General features: G+C 40.2%; 3 protein-coding genes and 1 pseudogene across 3 annotated transcripts in view; 1 reads left to right on the top strand and 3 right to left on the bottom strand.

Annotated features, from left to right (window-relative positions):
* Positions 1–153: 153 nt before the first annotated feature.
* LOC145905609 (uncharacterized) lies at positions 154–3,379 on the bottom strand. Its single transcript, XM_082992851.1, has 3 exons — positions 3,184–3,379; positions 2,119–2,324; positions 154–1,610 (listed from the first exon to the last, which is right to left on the bottom strand). The coding sequence occupies exons 1-3, from the start codon at positions 3,324–3,326 to the stop codon at positions 685–687; spliced, it is 1,275 nt and encodes a 424-aa protein (XP_082848977.1). The 5' UTR covers positions 3,327–3,379; the 3' UTR covers positions 154–684.
* A 1,506-nt stretch (positions 3,380–4,885) lies between these two features.
* Positions 4,886–7,810, bottom strand: LOC145905610 (partner of Y14 and mago-like). Its single transcript, XM_082992852.1, has 4 exons — positions 7,688–7,810; positions 7,426–7,522; positions 6,158–6,402; positions 4,886–5,460 (listed from the first exon to the last, which is right to left on the bottom strand). Exons 1-4 carry the CDS (start codon positions 7,749–7,751, stop codon positions 5,213–5,215), a joined length of 654 nt encoding a protein of 217 aa, XP_082848978.1. The 5' UTR covers positions 7,752–7,810; the 3' UTR covers positions 4,886–5,212.
* Positions 7,811–7,820: 10 nt separating this feature from the next.
* LOC145905608 (ATP-binding cassette sub-family C member 5 pseudogene) lies at positions 7,821–12,958 on the bottom strand (annotated as a pseudogene).
* Positions 12,959–20,651: 7,693 nt separating this feature from the next.
* Positions 20,652–22,744, top strand: part of LOC145905863 (uncharacterized) — a 42,875-nt gene continuing 40,782 nt past the window's right edge. The window contains exon 1 of the mRNA XM_082993173.1: positions 20,652–20,767. The gene's annotated coding sequence lies outside the window, so the exon portion shown is untranslated. The remainder of the gene's footprint in view (positions 20,768–22,744) is intronic.

The raw sequence follows: 22,744 nt of genomic DNA, 5'->3' as shown, positions 1-22,744 counted from the left end.
ATGCATTGTGTTTTGCCACAAAATAAAAATAATAAAAAGTAACTTTTTGCTGGACAAAGAAGTTTTATTATTGTGTGAAATCCATTTTGATCGCGCATAGCAACAGAAATCAAATAAGGTTAGAAATTCGTAAACTGTGTTTTGCGAAGTTGAACCTGGTGAATTTATTTTGAATATAACTAATTGCAATTTATCCAAACAATTTTTTATAACTAAAGAATGTACAACAACGTTAAAGGAATGATTCAAAATATATCGGGAATATTTGCGCATTTATTCAGTATAAACACCACTAATATACATGTTTTTTGCATCAACTCTTGCATTTAAAATTTGTTCCTCACTTGCAGGTATTTTAAATGGGAAAAAACGTCATAACTTCACACTTTCTTTTTCTTTTCGCTTTGTGAGACGCGCAATGTCAACCAACAGGCTGTGATTTCGACAAAATTCAGCAATTTCAAATGTGGATTTAGACACAATAGCTGTGTAAAAGCGAAGCGGGACGATCCTGCCATCGGATATCATGAAACATTTATGCGTTGTTGGATTTTGACACCAACGAAACGAACTTAATTTGTCACCGAGTGTCCCAATTATATTTTTAAATATAACACTGATTTCTGCGCGGAACGTTTCGAAACGTATCGCCGTACTTGATTGCATTAAGAATCAGATTCCGAATCACATTTTATCGATCATCCTTCCAACTTCTTCAAGAGCGCTCGTCGACATTCTCATGCTTTTACGCTTTGCCTCCTCGGTCTTCCAATCGGTTGCCTTGTTGTAGCTCTCTATCGCCATCACGTAGCCGTTTTCCGCTTCGCGGTACTTCCCCAAGTGTCTGAAGCAAGTGGCGAGGTTATGATAGGTCACGCCGTAAATTCGATATCGATTGGAATTGGCGCCAAAATGTTCGTCCAGTACTTTCAGCACTTGCTGGTGTCGTTCAAGGGAAAGTTCGAGGTCACCAATGTTGCTGTAACAGGTCGCAATGTGTCTGAGACACCGCGCGCTGTTCAGGACTTTAAAGCTCTTTTCGGCGTTCGCAACTCGTGAAATATTCTTCCATAGGTCGTTTAACACGGGCACCCCGTGTAGTTTAAACTGTGCCACGGCCTCCAGTCGGTGCATGGACCTTGCTATAGGCGGCATCGCCTCTGCACACAAAACCAACTCTCTGATTTTTACTTCTGGGTCTGGGATTCGTTCACAGAGTTTTGAAGTTGCAAATAAGAGCGAAATGGCAGCTATGTGCTGATCTTTGAGGCCTACATCCACAGCCAGATCCCGTACGTCTTTCGCTGCCTTCGCGCTGTGTTCTTCCGTTAGGGCGAGGTCGATAGCCATGGAGGCCACTTCGTCGCATTTTTTTCCCGCAATTTCGTAGTTTTCGGAATATATAAGTTTTTTTACTGCTTCTATTTTTGCTTGGAGGTTTTCGAATCCGGCCGCCAGCCGTTCTTCCATTTCCTTCGCCGCTTGGGGGTCGTAGGGAATCGGCTTGGGGGTGACAAACTTTTTTATGGTCGTTACCTTGGGCGCTGGCGGTCTTACGGGGGGTCGTTTAGAGATCCCCGTATTCGCCTTACTGAACGTCACTACAAGGTCTAAGAAACATAAAAATATATTGCATTCTTTACATGCCAATGAGGATAACATCGGCATATATGCCCTATTGAAAATTTATTAGGCACGTGGCAAACCGATTAAGTCGAACATTCGGATTCCAACGAATAGTTATGTAGGTATATTTTAAGACTCGGTCGAATCCGAACATTGACAGCGAATCCTATAATGTGTTTAATCCAGAGTTAAACAACGGTGCCTGGAATCGAGCACTGCTGTTGGGGTTTATCAAGGAAAAGCAAATACCAGTAAAACTATGAACAGGAATAACGACATCAGGATAGAATTATGTCGCAACATTGAAAAACAAATACATCCAATATATGTGCAAAAAAGCCATGTTATTGCAAAGCTGCAGACAGGGTGTGTATATACACGCACTGTTTCGACCTGTAAGGTCTCATCAGTGCCACTCATAACAGCTTTGAAATACATCCAATTTGGCCAAAACTTCTCAGGCGTAATTCACATTATACCAGCCGTAACTACCTTTGGATGGGATGGTCCCAGCAGATGTGGACAAAGAGCATTCGGGTGTGTCTCTCAGAAGGCTGTAAGGGGGTGGGTCGTACACTGGTATTTTATCCTTCTCCACTTTGTCGTGTTCGTCGAGCAGCTGCTCCACCAGAAGATTTCGAGGCAGTCCGTCGACCCCGTCGGGTCCGAAACTTATTTCACTTTGACATTGAGGACATCTGTACCGAGCACACAATTTGCTACTTTTTTTAAATTTTAAGTTAAAATTTTAGTTGATGTACCTAAATGAGTGCGTTTGCTGGAAAACGTCTTATAAGCGTTAAGACACGGGAAACTAACAGATGTGGATCCAGTGCGCCCACTGAAACTAAAAAAAAAACGAAACACACAAAAAAAACGCGCCACGAAAGATTAATGAAACTGTAATTTATGAAAGTGTATTGATATGCTGTGGTGTGTTTAACGAACATTCAGCATCGAATAAAGGTATTACCCATGCCAACAAGCACTTTGCGTACTTATATTGGAATCCATTGAATCCAATTGTGCCGCGACCCTAGCATAAGTTTGAGGACCAGTGCTCTGTGCAATAACAATTGTGCACCACAGAGAGGTTTGAATTGGAAGCACTACACAGCAAAGCGACAAACGCTCTAAAGAGGAACGATTTAAATTCATTTACTATTCTATTTTCACCTTAGCGTTCCACCAATTAGCCCCATAGTTTTTTACGGTGCTTATGAGTTTTCGGCAACGTTTTACAATATTTACATCGTGCAACATGTGTGATTTTTACCGGAACGATTAAATTTACACGAAAAAAAAAACCTTTGTTTTTTGGTATAGCCTACTGGCTGAGGTTTCTTGTGGATAAATTTAAGTATATTTATAACCATTTGGGACACACCAGCCGTGGGATTCTGTACCGACAAGAATTCTTTTACCGATCCGACTGGTGATACCAAAATGTCTACAAACCGACGAAAATGGCAAACAAATGGCGGTCCATACGTTGTTGTTTACACAATAATAGAGACTGTTGCGCAAACACATAATTTTATACATCGCTAAACTTGCCTATGTGCCAAAGCAGGGTTGGCGCACATGTCATTCAGGCACGAACGACAAAAGTTGTGCTGGCAGGGCAACATCACCACTGGCCTTTGCAGCATCTCGATGCATATTGGGCACATAAGCACATCCTGAAGCCGTTGATTCATTTTTAAACTTATTTAAAATATACTGTTAATTGATCCAGAGCTTCTTGCAGTTGGTACCTGTATATGAAAACAACATTGTTTTTAGCTTGCTAAACAACAAAGGTTTAAAGCAACGTTAAAAACTGCAACTGGTTTCCTAGACTAATGACATTCACCAAGCAAAATAGGCTTAACAGCGTTTGCACAATCATTGATGCATAACGTACCACGTGACTATACACAACAGAAGTCAACCATGACCAAGGAAAAAGGGACGAGCAAGACCTTAAATCCACGAGAAAAAATTATTTACTTAAATTTACCGTGCTATGATTGTATAGCCTATAAAAATTTAACTTATCTTCTTCAAAAAAGCAAAATATCCAAAACAGACCTGTTCTCCAAGCTGTGAAAACATTGGTATCGAAACCGAAATGCCGAAGATATTTCCAGATACTTTTAGCTTTTTAGGTGCTCACCACTTGCTTAGTGCTTTAACCAGTCGGCTGAGGAAATCCGACTTCTACCAACTAAACAACACCTTTTACTTGGCAGCTGATTACCAACTCGATTAATCATCAATTTCATTACAAACACAGACGTCATGGTACGACTACTTGATTCGTTTGAACAACGCAGCGTGCACTTATGATGCCATGTATTACTTGTAAAGATGTTGTAAAGTGCTTGTTTCGCAAATGCGTATTTCTGGCGGTGCGACACACATCGAATTGCAACAAAACACGCTAAAGTTGTTCGAATATCTATGTTAAAATAACGCTAACTATGTGTAAATCAAGATAAAATATTTTCAAATATCTTTGTTTGAATCACGTTAAGTTAGTTCAAATATATATCTTTAAATATCGTTTAAAACAACTTTGCTGCATGCAGACCAAACTAATGTGACACTTTCTTTCTTAGTCAACAGCGGTTCTAGTCACAGCAGTGCAGCTGTCACAATTTACGTAGTTGCAAGTTAACTCACATTGTATTGTGGAAACGACTGTGACGTCAATGTTGAATTGTACTGCGTTAATTACCGCACAGTGAAAAGGGAATTATTATTTAAAAGTAAGCCTGTAGTCAACAGCATATTGTGGCACCAAATACAGTTTGTAATGCCGATTAAACTTACCCCACAGCGTAGCCAGACAAACCACAGTCTAGGGCAGTGTTCCCCAACCGGAGGTACGCGACTGCATTCCAGGTGGTACGCTAGCACCTTTCCGTAATTTGCGGATATAATTCGAATTGAAAAAAACCGTAAGTGATCTTAAAATATTTGTTACTTCATCCCCTAGGTTACTTTTAACACTTAAATGTGGTGGTATGCGTCGAAATTGTTTCAACTCCAAGTGGTACGCAACTACAAAAAGGTTGGAAATCACTGGTCTAGGGATAGACGCGAAAGCAGCTTAACTAAATGATGAGATTGAAATCAACTTTGTTGTAATAATACAACGTCCCGAATATGTTCATACATCAAATACTGGTAATGGGTAACATATCGATTCATTGCTGACCGCTATATGGAAAAAAGTGGACACCATTAGACTTGCAACATATTTTATTGGCAGGAACAAGTTCATAATGTTTGTAAACTTTCCAAACTTCCTTTGCTTCTTGAAATCTTCAAGGAATCGACGGATACGATTTCAAGACAAGATGCACACAAAATGCAAAGACACGTCCCCTTTCTGGACACGAAATTTAACTTTCTTTCCGCAATTTAAATTTGTCCCTTATATTGCAAAAGCAGCAGCGAAACAACTTTCAAGTATTCTTTTTCAAAGTTTCTCTCAGTTCACAGGGAATAAAAAACTACAGAGGAGCTTTTCGCCACTACTTCCAACTCGCCTAATTCAAAAACAAACTGTAAAAAATATCCGCAAACCCAAAAGCCGCTACGTGCTCTCAAGTTCGGCAAGTTCCTGTTCTATGTCCCCTTTGCGCGAGATTTTTTCCAATTGAGTTTTGTCTGGTTGCGCAATTTCGCCATCGTCGATTTTGGCCTTCAGCTCTTCGATTTGCCGTAATTTTTTTCTCAGGTTTTTCACCTTTTTCGCTTTCGCGTCGCCCTCTGAGAGGCCGCCACTGGAGCCGATGGCGGCGCCACGGAGCTGGCTTGAAATGTCGTCAACCGATTTATCACCTGCGACGTTGAAAACAGGTAAACTGATATCCTCAGGTTACGACTGTGTGCGTGCGCGTGTAAGTATGTGAAAGGCCACGGCCCAATATAAACGTGCAAGCACCTTTATATGGTCATCTGTAACATTTTCTGCCAAATATTGTGCTAATTGTCCAAGCTATTATTAATATGACGACGCAATATAATGATGGACAATCACATATTGAATGTATGTTTTTGCCAAAATTATTTACCAAAAAGTTGTTGTGTTATTTTGTTTCAAGAGGAAGGGTCATCCAAACACTTGACAGAACAAAATAGAATCTTAAAGCAAGATTGAACAGAACCAATTTGTAGTCACTATCAATGATAACAGTATTAAAGTTACTTTGCCAACCTTAAAAATTCAAGGCCAGATTAAACAAAAAATGTGGGTATTTTTACCTATATATACATATCTCAAACCTAGAAGTAATGCCATGCTTACGCATAGCAAGGCGGGATCGCCCCACTGCGCAGGCCCTTTATATTTGGCGATCACAGCTCTAATATTCTGATCATAAGGGAAAAGTGGCTGATCCAGCTTGGCTGCAATGCCTTGGCTGCGAAGCCTGTGAACCTTATCTCAAACCTATTTGACCTATTGTGGTCCATGAAGAATAGGGACCTGATTTGACTAAAAATAGACCAAGGACCAGGATAGCAACCATGCAATTACCTTTCACAAGGTCCACGTACTGTTGTTTCATGCTGACCTCGGCGTCCTCATCTCTCTTTTTCTTCCTCTGCTCTTTCCTTTTAATATTCTTCTTGGCTCCTTTGCTGAGAGGGAGATCTGGGCCTGCTTTTGAAGTTGTGTTGCTTCCCAACCCTGGGACAACTTTGGGCTTTTCAGGAATAGGAGTCGTTAAACCAGGACAAGCAGGGGCACTACTCCGAATTCTTGCAGCATTTGTCTGGTATCTGATAATAAAGCCAGTCGATGAAGTGAATTATACCATAGTATTGTGGAGTGGTTCTCAACTTTCACAAACAGGTGACAAACTTATTGTTTAACAAAATAATATAATGGTGCACCCAAATGATGCTGACCCCTTTTTTAGATATATATTCATAGTGTTGACCATTTTTAAGAGATGAGTGCAACTACATAATACGTTAGTTGCTTTCTTTCAGTACAACATCCGAAAGTTCACACAGTCTGTTATTGATATAAAATTGTGAGGCCCCAATAACACAAACAAATGCATTACCACATTAAGACACAACAATGACCTTGAAATATTCCACTCACAACAGAATAAATATTGAGATACACTGGTTTAGTATATGCCAGGCACCAGTACAATAATGTCTGTGTCAGCTGCAAACCACTTCCACCAAGTTTAGACAGCTCAAGACCCCACCTCACCACAATTCTTACATATCTCAATTAGACTTGTCATTTATAGGTTGACGTTATCCAGCAATGTCGCACTATACTTGATGTAAAAATAGCTACACTGTACTGACAGCAACGATATTCTAACATTTTCAGTGATATCGTTTAAGGAGTTGGTGCACGGAAGGGCTAAGGCAATTATATGTGAAATCACTTCATAAATCATAAACATATTGCACACACACTGTACTGATAACAGTAAAAATCCCCTTTTTGGGTAAACACTATTAATATATGCTGGGCAAAACAAATAGGATTTAAAATTTCTTGTGTGTTTATGAATCTACTTGCAAATCCATTTTTTATTTGCAGAAAAATGCCATAATATGTTTACGGCTGCAAATGAACCAAAATGAAACTAAAATAATAAAACATTTTGTTTGTGCAAAGTTCAAATAGAAAAGAATATTTCTACAAAATACAGTTTTTACAACTGATTTAATTGTCCCCCAATAAAGTAAAGAAAGTATATATGTAGATGATAAACTTCGAACATGAACGAGAATAGGCAACAATTACTTGATTTCTGTACATATACAACATACCTTTTTATGTCTTCGTCAGGCACGTAGCCTTCTTTTACCCGCTGTGCCTTTCTCCATGTTCCATCAGGTCTTTGTGTGGCAGGAATAAAAGCGACCCCTTTAAAATAATTACACAAATCAACAATTTTGTTGGGAATTAGCACATATATACCTGTTACCGGACAACAAAATCATTTATTGATTTAAAGATGTTGATAATTCTTATCCTTGAATTGAGGTACACTATATAGTTTATCGCAGCTGTTTATTTCAAAAAATTTACCTCTTTCATCCCTTACAATGCCAGTGGCACTGGAAACTTGCAGATTTGTGTTGAAACTGGTCATTTCACAGATGGCAATGTCCAACTAATACCAGTTTATAAAAATCACAAAAACCTACGCCTGTAAATCACGAGCAAAATTGTTTAGAAGAGCAACAGGTTAAATAAATTGTTTAGATCACGACTGCTTATTTACAAATCTTTCGCAGTAAAAACTATTCTGTACACATTTAAACGTATGAAACACAACACATTGGTGTCAATAACAAATAAGTGTAAATCAAAAGTAGTATGTTAAGCACATTCAGTAACAAATAAACGGTGCAATAACTAAGTGTGAGCAATAGACATGTGAAAGGTTTGCGTAATCAGACACTATTTTTGTGTATTGTTGAACAAAGAAAAAAAACTTATATTGCTAATGACCTTGTGAATGCACTTCTACTAGGGTTTACCACCACAATGGAGGAACAAAATACATCTATAACATTTACACAAAAGTGACATATCTACATTATGGAGATGGGGCAACACAAGTTGAAGAAAAGTATGAAAGTATAACGACACCTGCATTTTGTTCGTACCATCTGAGTTATAGTATAACACATTGTTTTAACTGTAACTACCACAATGAACTATAGAGAAAAATGCAATCTATGTATTTTATACTTCTCAGACCAAATATATTGGTGTGTATCTTTTGCATTACAAACAGGAAAACATTGAAAAAACGTACCTAGAAAACAATGGTCAAAAATGTGCTATAACCGACACTGTGAACGAGAACGTGTAACACAGCAATATTGTGTAAAAAAAAATCTACCGACTTAAAATTTTGGCAAGGCGAAACAAAACAGTAACAACAATATACTTGATGATAGAAAAATGTTGCAAGGTATACATTCTCTAAGCAACCGTTATGCATACATTGGGGGCAAGGTTAATGCTTCTGATTAAATGTTACAAAAATGTGTTAAGTTTGCTTCCATATCAGCTTTGTGGCATTGAATAGGAAAAACAAAAATCTGGATTGTTAGCTTAGTGATGAGGAAAGTACAACGCACAGATCATGTGTTTATTTCAGTTATTCAGCAACTGCAATCATTCGAGAGAATGTGGAAGTTTTATCATCGAGCAGTTTTTGTGGAGAGTCAAACTCGATTACTTTGCCTTCTCCCAAAACCAGGATCCGGTCACATGTGACCACAGAAGTCAGTCTGTGAGCAATTGTAATTAGCGTGCAATCTGCAAATGCTTCTTGTATGGTTTCCTGTACAATTTTCTCAGTTTTCCCGTCCACAGCGGCTGTCGCTTCATCCAAAACCAGAATCTTGCTCCTGCGCAATAACGCACGAGCGAGACACATCAACTGGCACTCGCCGACCGAAAGATTGCCTCCGCCTTCTGATAAAGCGCTATCCAACTTTTCGGGTAGCTTCGTTATGCTTTCTTTCAAGTGAGTTTGTTCTAGAACTGACCACAGTTCTTCCTCCTTATAATGGTTAAACGGGTCGAGATTGTAACGCACCGTGCCTGTAAACAAAACAGGATCTTGGGGTATGATCGCAAGTTTGGAACGAAGTGATTTCAGCGAAATGGTTGCAATGTCAACATCATCTATCCAAATGCTGCCCTCTGACAGCTCAACCAGTCGAAAAAGTGTGACGGCCAAGGATGACTTTCCAGATCCCGTTCTGCCGATGACGCCAATTTTTTCACAAGGTTTGATTGTGAAAGAAATGTCATCTAATGCCAAAGGAAGGCCATCCCTATAGCGCATGCACACATTTTTGAACTCCACAGCACCGTTCTTCGGCCACCCTTCATCTGGTTTCACATCAGATTTTGATTTTTCCTGCGCCACATTGTCGATGTAGTATTTTATTCGGTCAATTGCTACAAATCTTGCCACACCCTCGTTCATCAACCGGATGGTAAACTGCAACATCCCGGACATCATAAACGCGGAAGACAAGGCCAGGCCAGCAGAGGCAGGAGTTACAACATCCCTGTAGATAACAACAAAGAGAGTCGCAAGCACACATGTCGTTATCATGAGCATATCAAGGCGTACAGCCAACCAACGGTTGATACATGCGAACAGGAAGCATGGAATAGCATTTGTGTCCAACTGTTTGATGAAGTCACCAACGAACCTACTTGAAGTCTGGTAAGCTCTTATAGTGTCCAGGCCTGAGATGGTGGTGGTTATGTGGGCAAACCAAGGAGATCTGGTCATCGTGTCGAGACGCTTCATTTCACGTGCTGATGGTTTAAAGATGATGCATGCAATGATGAGGATGGGGGCAATTATAGCAATAACTAATAAAAACTTTGGGAAAACATAAGCTATCAGGGCAATTGCAAAAATCAGTGTCATGACATTGAAAAAAAATAGCTCCCAGATTATAGGCAAAGGTGCATCGGCCTCGTCAATGTCCTTCTGAAAGCGGTTTATGATTCTTCCTGATGGAGTAGTATCAAAAAACTCCATCGGTGCATTAAGAATTTGCATAAACATTTGGTTGTGCAAATTTTTCATGCTTTTAAATGCAAGGGTCATGTAAGACAGCCCCCTCAGGACACTAACCAGTAACATGAACACGGCAGATAAGCAGTACACCATCAAATAAAACTTAAACTTTGGATGAGCAGTGATGTCTATTGGATCAAATAGTGGTGTTGAAGTGCCATTGAACGCAGGTGTTTGAAATGTTGTGACATTTGGCATTGAGGTGTAGTTGAAGTCCGCAGCGTTACCTGAAGAAACTGTCATATTGGCGATGTCGTCAATTTGCCCTGACCCTAGGTTTAACCACAGCGACAGCCAAAGATTGGTGAATTGCTGCACACCTACATTAAAGGCAAAAAACAGCAACACCAGAATTGCGGCCAGCCAACCACCCCCAGCATTTATGTATGCAACATACACAGATAAAGGAATAGCTCCACCCCTCTCCTCCTTGCTTAACAGTCTTCCTTGTTCCAGCAGTTCTTCCTCGGCTTCTTTAAGACCTTTAAAGTTGCTCTTTGTCTGGTTTTGTTCTGGAATTTTTTTGGGGCTTTCAGGAGTATCGGTAATACCAAGAGCTGCCAAATCTGTGCTTTCCTCCAGAAGGGCCTCATAAGTGTTGATCTCCTTAATTTCACCCTGTTCCATGATAATCACTTGATCACACTTCGGCAGGTATTGGATTTGATGGGTGACGAGAAGCACAGTTTTGCCATTTTTCTTCAGCTGGTTGAGAATTGCCTCATTAAATATGTGCTTGCCTACATGGGCATCCACAGCGCTCAAGGGGTCATCTAACAAATATATATCACGGTCCGAGTACAAAGCTCTGGCAAGACTAATGCGTTGTTTCTGGCCGCCACTGAGGTTGATACCTCGGTCTCCAACTTCAGTCAGATCACCACTGGGGAAAATATCCAAGTCGTCAAGCAAAGCAGTGGCTGTGATTGCAGTCTTGTATTTGTGTTCATCATAATCAAGACCAAATATTACATTTTCTCGAATGGTTGCATTCATCAACCAAGCTTGCTGTGTTGCATAAGCCAACGCACCATTGATGGCAACTGAACCTTTCACTAAGTGCAATTGTCCAATCAAAGCAGATATAAGGGAACTTTTTCCTGCACCAACAGCACCGCAAATTCCAACCAGTGAACCTTTCTGTATTTTAAAGTCAATGTTTTCGAGCACCAAAGTCACGGGCTTATCATTTGAAGAATTATCAGACAGCAAATCATCTGCGTCACCAACTTTTGCAGTGCTGTCATTCACCTCTGTTGACGATTCTTCATTTTCTTTTGGAGTTGTCCATGAAAATGAAGCGCTGGTTATTTCAACAGCATTACCTTTATCTTTCGTCCCAGAGACTACATAACTTTCCATGTCTGTCATCTGCATAATTTTTTGAAACCTCTCAATGGCCACCGTGACGTCGGCAAGACCCCTCACACCCAGGGGCATCATTTTCAATCCAAGTGACATAACATTGAAAATTGCAATCAAAGTAAAAGCGTTTTCAGCAGTCAGGTTATAACCAAGAAGAATATAAACAGAAAACATAACAATGCAAGCCAAGACTGGAGTAAAAAACGCAAGACTAACGTTCATACTCTGTAGAACTGACATCATTTTCAGGAGACGAAGTTCTTTCTTGCGAAGTTCAACTACTTTCTCGGCAAAAGAATCTTCCCAGCAATACATTTTGATCAGCTTGATGAAAGTGAGGATCTCACTTATTCTTTTTACGCGCAGATCTGTATAAACTATCGCCTTTTCGCGCATCTTGTTCATCAACACCACCAACACCCCTTGAAGCAGAATGGAAATCAGAAATATAAGTGCACCAAACAGCCCAATTGGTCCGAGCAATAGTGAACTGTATATTGTCCCAGAAACAAACAGGATAGGACCAACGAACACCAAATTACCCAAGCGGTTTGCTTCAAAAATTCTGTCACCATCGTTTGAGCATAGATTGACTAGTTCACCAACAGATATTGAAGAATTCGCAGATGAAAGCCTCAAAACCTTCTTAAACATGAAAAGCACCATCGCTGAACGCATTCGAATTCCTGACCGGTAGTTGATTGCATAGAGAATTGTGGTGATGCTGGATCTAAAGATTTCTACAGCAAACAAGCAGGCAGTGAGCACTAAGCCATATGTGAGGGTTGATGTTCTTTGTGAAACATAGCTCAATAAATAGTTCATTATGAAACTGCTTGTAATAAACACAGATGCTGAAAACAAAACAACGCACATAATTGATACAATCAACCTTGTTCGTATAAACCGCAAGGCAACTCTCCAAACAGATGCATGTTTTATGCCATGTTTCTGCACCTCGTCTTCCCACATTCGAGCAAATCTTTCGTAGTTTGGCTCGGCACGGTCGTACAACGACAACTTCCACAGGTCATTGACGGAGGGTGGTTTTTTAAATGCATTCCACACAAGTACTGTTATCCAAGAGAAAGTGGCAGTTGAGATCAATCCTGCAGTATCGCAAGGATGTTTGTTCGGAGACGTTGCAAATGGTCGAATTGGTATGAGATTTTTCAGCGCTGGTTTGTATTTTGCAATAGGCGACGGTCTTGCTGGTCTGGTAATAACTTTTAGGTGATCATCTTGCTGTATGATGGTTTGATTTAAGAGAAGAGTGGAATCTTCAATCACCTCTACAGTGTCATCATCTGATTGCTTTTGGGCCATAAGCACTCAGGGTGAAGACAGCATAGTGTTCAAAGCAATTACAAAATTGTTTTGCTGCAAAACATACAAATGCACCATTGTTTAATCTTAGTAGGCTAAGCAAAAGTGCACGTAAAAAAATCATAGTGGCAAAAAATACATGAGACCTTACACCCACAACAAATGTTAATTTTTCTGTTGATTAATCATGTTTGCCAACTCTTTTATGCATCATACAGTAATACACAAATCTATAGCTGCTGCTGCAATTGACCAAAAACATTCCAACACGCTACATTTCTGAAAGTGCACAGGATGTCCACTGTTTGAACTTTCGCACACTTACCAACTGACTTTAACTTTTACAACAACGCCTAACTGCGGCTATTGTAATAAACTTCAAAAGCAAGGACGCAACGCTCTGCTACACACATGTGTCCGCTCTTGCGTTACGAAACGAAATAGGTGACTTCTTGCATGTCAAATGCTTTCTGAGATCGCTGCGTCTCGAATCTTTGGTCTAATTCATAGGCCAGCATGATGTCTGACTGCTGAAAGTCGTTCTGAAATCATTCTGTTGTTTTTCGTCCGATAAAGGTGATAAATGTGCGGGGATTACCAAAGCAAACACAGATGCGGTCACACTGCTTGCTGCAAACCATCCGTATCGCTACAAGTCTTTGCAGCAACTTTTGACGGTCCACGGTCAAAATCTTTTGCTTATAGCTGTTAGTAAACATCAACGATTACAAGTTGTATTATAAGAAAAAAATAAATGCAACATTCACAAGTGCGCAGCAAGTAGACTTGGTCAAAAACGGATTCTGATCATGTAAACTTTTTCAACGCCTGTTTTGTTTTGATGTTAAACTCCGTTTTTCAAAATTTTTTATAAAAAAAAAAGAATAAAAAAAACGACGAATTGAAGAAAAGAAAAAATTTATACCGGCGAGAAATCAGCATAGAAAGACAAATCACATGGGTAAAGGTCGAACAGCGTACGACCACTTTCTTGTACATAGGCCTATATTTAGTTTGTTCTTCCGACCAACGATATTCAATTCAATGGTTCTTGTCGACTGTAAAGCTATCACAAAGTCTGTTATGTCTGGTCTCCTGTTTGCATATTTACTTCTGTAGATGGTCAACAAAAGTAGCGCAAAATTTAAGAAACAACAACGAAGGGGGTGTAAAGAGCAATGGAACCCGAAGTTTTGCATCAAACCAACCGCTAACATTTTTCCAGTATTGTTTTTTCACTGGACATAAATAAATGCAACAACACGATTACCAAGTAATTTTTTTCTTTTTTTACCACACCGGGATTTGAACCCAGGATATCCTGGCCACGAATCCCGATCAGATTTTCTTGGGACTTTGCATATATACACCACCAAGTGTTAATTTAATAAAAATATTGTGACGCATGGTAACGCCAAAGAGCCACTGTTTTATTTGCCATGGTAGTTGCTCGTGTAAGTTCAAATAAACAATTTTTAAGTATTTCAAACAAGTTTTGTGAAAATATATTGTCAAGTAAAAACTGCCATAAATCTAAATTTTGTGACATAATCGCTTTCCCCAATTTCAATGAATGTTTGTTTGATGAAACAACGAAATAAATTTGTTTACGGCCAAAAACACGAGATTAAAACAAAACCCAAACAATTTACTTCTGCTGAAAACATGTCCCACAAAGCAAACAAATGCTTTCATTGTTACGTAACAAGTTGGGTCACGATTTACGACGTTGTTAAGTATGAGAAAACATTTTGCATACATACCCAAGGGGTTTGAAAAGTCCCTCGCTTGAAAAAAAAAACGATTTTCTCTAATGTAGTTGGGGATGTTTTGATTTTCAAACAGACCTTCAAGTGTTTGGACTCGCGACCCTCGCTTCCTCCATACGGAAAAGAATTGGTGTTGAATATTCCGACAACATTCGTACGTGCAAAGGTGCTGAATAACAATTCCTACGTCAGAGCGCTTGTCAGTCGTGCATTCTGACGTCATAAAGCAGCCGGACGAGTCGGCCTTGTCCCCAGTTTTACCTTGACCAAGAGTTGCAGACGAAAAAATTGTTTACAACGTTGTGCGCGTTTTTTATCGGCGGTGACGCGAACTGGCCATTGTGACGCTCGACTGTCGGACGTAGGCGCTGCTTATTGGTGTGTAATCCTTCCTGAAAAGCCAGGGTCTGACACAGAACAAGGCAGTTGACGCCGGGACAGGCACCAGTATTGCTGGCGTCTCAGGTCGCTTCGTATTTGTTGATTTTTGACCAGTTCAAAGGTCGGTTGCTGATGCTGTGAAATACGAGTACTTTTGGCAATTCTAAATTGACTAAAAGTCGCGTTAGCGGCGATATGAACTTCTATTGATTAGTATTGTTCACAAGCTTGCTGTTTATACACAGCATTAGGATTTGTTCCATTCTTTGGGGTAAACATATTTCCAAAACCGTATCCACCAACATAGCTCGGTAAGGGGCGCTATCGAGTGGACAATTGCTAAAAATCTCGGTTGAGTTTAATGAAAAATAACTGTTTTTTAAAGGGCTGGGCTGTGAAACCTGTAAACGACATGATCTTTATAAGGAGACTTGCGTCCGGGATTTGGTCACACTACAATCGAAATTGGAAATTTCCGCATTTAACCCTTTAAAGAGCTTTTTTGAGTTAGGACAGACCATGCGTGGGAGAGTTTGAAAAACGACCCTGATTACGCGTTGCGAAGAGTCTCGGTTGACAGATCCACTGTAAAATTATCATACAGGAAATTTAATTCTTGACACCTGTCAGTAAATTAGCGCGCACTCCTAATTCTTTGTCTGAATCACTTTTCAAATTTCGCGAAAATTATCATACAACAAGTTCTGAAAACCCACGCAAAATGAGAGTTTTGTTACAAAAGTACCCGAACAAAAATGCTGATACTACGTGCCCACTATCACAAAACCAACAAAATGCAAAAGCAAGTTTGCCAATTGCGCCGAAATTTGCATAAAACGAGGGTTTATTAGAACTATTCTTTAAATGTAAACAATCATTGTGACGTCAACAAAGTACACCACTACACCAGGTCGCTTACCTATTTTGAAGGTTCAAAAATAAACAAACAAGAGTCGTTGGCAAAGCGGGACAAGCGATATTGATTGTGGTGGATCTACCGCTGGGAATCAGTCGCACAGATGCGATTTCCGGTCAATTGATAAAAGAGCTCACAACACAGCGACGACAAATGAATAGCGGCCCTTCGTTAATGTGATTAATGGATATGCTGTCACGTCAATGGCCATTTATATGTTCTGTCAACAGGTTGAATTCGCTTTGCTGCAGAGATGAAAGGTAGCGTTTTGATGTTTTCGTTTTGTTTTTGATTTAGCTTTAAACATAATTTTTTTTTGCAAAAGTAATTAATGGTAGGTATTGGTAAAAAAAAGCCACAGAGAAAAATTGTCTTGTCAGTAACGATCAGGTTGCTGGTTGAAAGGTGGTCACTTTGCATAGGTCTCGGCAGCTTATAGGGTAAGCAGGAATAGGTGTAAGTGATACATTTTGGCGTCCTTATAGCGACGTTCAATTACCAAAAACTGGCACCGTTCGTCCCCTATAATTCCAACAAAGCGACAGCGCAGACCGAAGCGCTTTACTGCCCGAACTACTTGCGACTTGCTGAACCAATAACGCAGGTCCGCAGCGCCATTTTTTCGCCGAACTTGTGTGCCAGTGTCGCACTAACGGTGGCTGGTGCAGAGAGAGTTTATCATAGGACCCTGAGAAAAAAAAGTGAGGCGGGGAAATCAGATATGCAACGTCTTGTTAGTGGAATGGAATAACTTCTCATTTCAGTTCAGTTTAATGTCACCTGTATGTCAAGTTTATGAGGACGTTGAGAATTCGTGCATCCTAAACCCTAAAATAAGCTTAAACTAATCAGATTTATATAGCGGAGGATTTCTTGTATATTTTTTAAATGATATTAAACTTAAAAAGGAAATTCAAAGTCAAAGAATGTGCCGTTTGTTACAAAGCGTCGCTTTTTGTGACGTCATAGAAGCTAGACAGGGAAACCTTTACAAGATTTCAATTATATCAGTGGGTGAGGTTGGTTTGCTTGAAGTGCGTTTTAAGAACAGCTTTACGCAGCGCGATTTTTAAAGTCGGTTAAGCAATGCCACCAAGCAAAAGTTTTGCTCAATCAATCAATTATTCATAGGATACCAGACGAGGTAGCGCTTTGGCAAAAGACACAGATATTACATTTTGCTGCAAAACCTAATGGTTGGGTACGTCCGGAAGCATTAAAGTTAATAACCAACCGCTGGTTGCGCTTATCAGTTCGCATAAATTTTATGACCAATGTTGCTAAGTAGATACTACGCGTTATCCCAAAATTTTAATTATGTACACAGGTTGTACATTCAATTCCCATTTACAAATTACATCTGTCGTAAAATGATTAATGTGAGGCGTGTTAAAAATGAACTTGCAAATTCATACGACTGCGTGGTGATTAAGATTAATTTTTCCATGAATTATTACCAGAAACTATATGGCGTATCAAATTTTCATGAAATTTGATACCACTACAGCAATTCACAATGCCAAGTTTGTAGCAGGTTTGGTAAAAAACAAACTACGGGCCTGCCAATATGACGGAATAAAACTGCCAGCGTAACCGAAAAGACAATTACAGAGTTGTGGCAACCGAATCCAGTTACAGTCGGGAACGCCTTCAGAGCTATAACCATTACACTTCCAGCGTATAGGGTTGCAATTAGCGACACGAAATAGCGTTTTAGTAAACTCCGACTGTAACTCAACGCCCTTTCATCGGAGCTTGGCGTAAAACTCTTCAATTATGTGCTTTTTGTTGAGTGTGGGCGGTTGATGAAACCGGGTCTTAGCTACGGTGTGGTTGTGATGAATGCAGGGCCCAAGAATGAGTAAAAAATAAAGAGTTTTTGGCGCCTGGAACCTGACCAAACCGCCCTTAATAAATACACGTGTTGTAGGATACCGTTGATTTTTTTCCAAATTTTGTGTCATTTATGAGATTTTAAATTGTTCATAAAATGTCAGGTATTAAACATTCGGATTCTTGTTTTCAAAATTAAAGGATTTCTTTGTTCAAAGCGCTGTAACGGAAAACGTTTCTTGGTCATTTTTCTTCATAAAGCAGCTTGGTGTATACAAAACATTGGAAGTGGTTCCTCGTGCCCGGTTGTTCTTTATGGTCGAAAATCTGCTAAAAGCGTCCCACCAAACAAGATTGGTGCATGAATGAAAGTAGGGGTGAGGTTTGTAAACCGATTCGGTTTCTACTTTGTATCGAACACAAACACCAATCGCGATCAATCTATTTAGTGTGAAAATAACGGCTGTCGCAACTGGGCGGTTTCTTTACCACTTTGATTGACAATCGTTAAGCAACACATGCGTCATAACCATCCAAACAGGTTTGTTTTTGTACCAATTTAGCTGAATAACATGTACAGTAATTCACCAGCAGGGATCAAGTTTTTGTTGCTAAAATCGCGAAGTTTGGGCCCCTGCTTTGCATATACTAAGCCATTGGTTTTGGGCTACATTCTCGAGCGCCAGGGCCACGATTTTCATCACGTGACGGGCGAAAAGGCGGAGCCGCAAACTTGACCACTTTGACAAAAACTTTGCGCGTCACAAAGCCACCGCCACCGTTAATTATCTCATAACGCTTTAACACTGTACTGTAAGTCGGCAGTCTTTGATGTGCGAAGCATCTGCGCAAAAATTTCAACTTCAAAACCGAGGCCGGCTTTGTAATTCGCCCGCTATTACCTCTTTATTACGCGGTGAGTGCTGGCCAACTTCAATGCCAGCCTGATTTTAATTGCTCACAGCCATTTTGGCCTCGGCCTGCGCTCATGGGAAAATGAGGACAGGATGTTTTGAGAATTTCCTGTTTGTTTTGTGTGATTGCCTTTATTCATCGGTTTCTATCGTCTGAACTGTCATTGGACTTTACTGTCAACAAGCTGATGGTGCGAAAGAACAACATTGTCGAGAGTACAAAATTATGCCAAGAAACGCGAGGGCAAGAAAAAGTGACGTAATACGATTTGTGACGTAACAGTACAGTTTTTGCGAAGATGAAACGTCTATTAGCTGTAAGTGAGGACATGCCGACAGTTACACAATGTTCTTGGCTAGAAAGAATAAAAATCACTGCGGAAACGGAAAGTGTGACGTCAACGTCAGGGGTTATTTTAGATTTTTCAAACAACAACCAGTTCGCGGACTGCAGAACTATTTACCCCAAATTTATTGCACGGAAGGGCAACAATTCCGTGTTTCAATGTGTACATGGCGTCACAAAAATCATTAGGACCAATTTTGTAACCTTTATACACAAACTGTCCTGATAAAAACATCGATACTTTAACATGGACGAGCGAAAAGTTCTTTGCAAGAGTGGTTACGGTGTTCAAGTTTGAAATTTCGCAAAGCAAATTTTTTTTATCTCAATGAATGTTTTGGAATACTTGCTGATAAACTTGTGGCAGTTTTCCCTTGTATGTTTAAATTACGACCTTGAGAATCGTTGTTCAATCTCATGCATGAAAGCCGCAACATTTCATAGCGCGATACATACCAGGGTGCGATGAGTTTACTCCCCATGTTACTGTTTATATGTGTTTACCCGAGTACTTTGAAATCGAACACGTCCTAAAGTTCAGAGCGGTTTGATATCTTCGCGTCCAACCAAGGACTTAGGAGAGTAACCATCGGATACTTTGTCCGTCGCACATCTGCTCGTATCACTAATATTTCTATTGACTCCGGGAAGCGTATCGCACAGTGAGATTGGTAAACGGGCGAAAATGGTTTTGCGCTGAAAGGCTCCGCCGTTGGCGCCGCTGGAAAACATGTTCGCCTTCCAGTGTGAATGGAGGCGAGAAGAATTGTCGAACGAGTCACAATAGTTAAGGAACATGAAATCTGGCACTGCAACAACATTCCTGCCGATTCGACGCCCGGGCAAACGCGCCCTCAGCAACAAAAGCGTGCGCTTTCGTCCCCACGCCGCTGCTATAGGTGGGTGGAAAAAGTGGGGGGTGGGGAGGAAGACCGCGGCGGTTGGAGAAATACACGAAATTCTAGAATGGACGCGGAAAAAGCGGCGTGATACACGACGGGCGGCAAGGTGACTTTTTTGTGTGAGTGCTGGGTGAAAAGAAGTGATGGCTGTTTACATGAACCGAGCCGCTGTAAAAACCGACTTTGCCGTTGTAAAACACATCCAAAGTGTGTAGTGGGCGCTTGCAAATCGGTTAGAGCCTGTTAGTTTAGGATACACGCGTTGTACATATGTTGCGCCTATTGTACAGACGAGAAACATTAATTAACACAACATTAACATTAGGTAGGTCTCGTTTTGGGCGCGAAAATGCCACCTATCTGATGTTATTATTATTATGGAGGCTGATTACATTCAGGAACACATTTTTCACAAACACTGAGGCACTTATAAAGTCGTTTGGACGCCATTAAGCTTTACGTGCAATTATTTTCACACTGACTCAAAGTGATTTTAATCATTTATTTACGTTTTCGGGAGTTTTTAAGATATATTGTCGACTTCTTTTGTTTCTCGAAAATTTCCAAGGAACGTAATGTTGGTAGATCAGTTCGCCTTTCTTCCGTTTAACAAGCGCAAACGAGTATATAGCGACTAAAATTTAAAATATTGTGACCACCCGCATTGTTTTTCAGGTGCGCAAATGGGAAAAATAGGAATGTTAAAAAAAATTATTTCTGACTTGGACGTAAAGAACATTTTGTTGTGAAGCAAAGAAGTAACGCCGACGGAATCTGAGGTGAAAAGGTCACCTGGTAAGTTGCCTGCATTCGGTGCTTGTATGACAATTTTGCTATATTTACGATACTCAGATGCGAACTAACTGCAGAATTATAGCGAAATGAGATTTTGTGTCATCAGCGTGTTGAATTTCTGTGTCCATATTCAGTTTAATACAAAAAGGCCATTCGGACAATAATATTTATAAATACAAACGTTCCGGTTACTATGCAGCAGCCTTCATAAGGATGTACTCGTATAAACGACATCTTTTAATTGATATGCCCGACAGCATCATTAAAGAACCATATTCAATTCTTTGACAACAAATATTTTCGAACGAAATTTCAACATCAAATACAGTGTGAATCAAATGCTATTTGCTGTCAACAAAACGGCATCCAGAGCATTCGAGATCGGTCATAGGCGACCCTGTGAGACCGCGTGTCTTCAATCGCTGTTTTACCTCCTGCTGTGCTTGTCGCGCTGATATCAATGTTTACAATTCGCAAGCAACAAGCTCCCCAGAAATGTCGCAAACACAGATCTATGAGTGACGGCTTTTTCTGCAAGAAGCACAAGTAACCCGTTGTTCACAGGGGTTCGATTCGCAACGCCAAGACCGCGTAGGACATCGAATGCGAGCGAGATAGCGTCCGCCATTGTACTGAGTCATGGGACTTGGAATGCACCCGAAATCCCGTGACGAAACAGGATAATTTGGCGCTGATGTGAAAGCGCAGTCGCGTTGGTCGTTCTCATGGGCGTTTTTTCACAGCAAAGGGTCAACGAGGGTTTGCGTCTTATTTCCATTTGTGTCGTGGTTGATGATGTCACCCAAGGGGTCACAAAAACGGTTTCGCACGTGTTTTGACGGAAAGTTTTCGGTGATTACGAAAATCGTGTTTGAGAATTTCCTTTAATCACTAAAGCTTCTTCCATATTTTACACTGGCAGACGAATACAAAACACTTAAAGTGTATTCTCCTTGACATAGATACCAAAGCTAGGGGACTGCTGATTGGCATCGTACTAATACAAGTGTTTCAAGCAACAAACTCGCGCCATCAGCAGTGCGGTCAGACAGCCAAATACTGTTTTATTATAACCACATCCTAACAATAGAGTTTTGCATAAAAGATGTTATGTTGAAGCGTTACTTTTACGTTTTGTTTAAATCTGACCAGAAATCCATTTCTAACTAACGTAACGGCAGTTACATCGCAACGAACGTGCCGTTTTCAGGCGTGTGTTGCTTGTAGACACTGATGTTGCTCTTAAAGGAAATATAAGAACAAATAAATTATAGTTATTTGGTACATCATAGTTGGATTTTTACTTGTCGTCTCTGTCTTTGCCCCCAGCTTGTAACAAACGGAACGCGCAACATCGTGGCGTCCCGAATCGCGATAATCGGAATATCGACAATCCAGAAACCCGTCAATAGTCAGTTTACAACGGGGAGTTTAACTAGGCGTCCTTATTGGTTATACGATTGTATTCGGATGGATTGGCGCTTGCCACAGACGCAAACCAATTGTACAGAATTGATTGATTGAATCCTATCCATTGGTGCTTGAAACTGGGCCAAACTTCGATGTCCCGACAAATCGTTCAGCGTCTTTGGGAGTCGTGACCGATTTCAAGGCATGGTAGGAGAGGTAGTTACCTCTGTATTTTGTGCCCATCACTGCGTAAGGATACAATTTACGACCGTTTAAGGCCATTGCAAAGTGCTGCTTGACTTTATTTTTATGATTCGGAAACTTGGGTTCCAACTCAAACACCAATGCAACAAAGTCAATTCTAAACGCAAAAGAGTTGCTAAAATAGGTTGATTTTGTGAAGAAAATATTTTCAATGCCACAAAGGTATAGATCCATGAAGGAATAGGTTACTTGGATATCTTTAAAAACCGGTATCATATGTTCACTTGAATAGTTGTTGTTATCTGGAATGTTTTCCTATGGGCAACGTGATATTGTAAACTTGATAGCCTTCCTTTTTCATTT

The sequence above is a fragment of the Ascidia mentula genome, chromosome 6 (genome assembly GCF_947561715.1).
Source record: "Ascidia mentula chromosome 6, kaAscMent1.1, whole genome shotgun sequence".
In the NCBI taxonomy this organism is placed as follows: Eukaryota; Metazoa; Chordata; class Ascidiacea; order Phlebobranchia; family Ascidiidae; genus Ascidia; species Ascidia mentula.
This window is presented reverse-complemented; position numbering and strand designations above follow the sequence as displayed.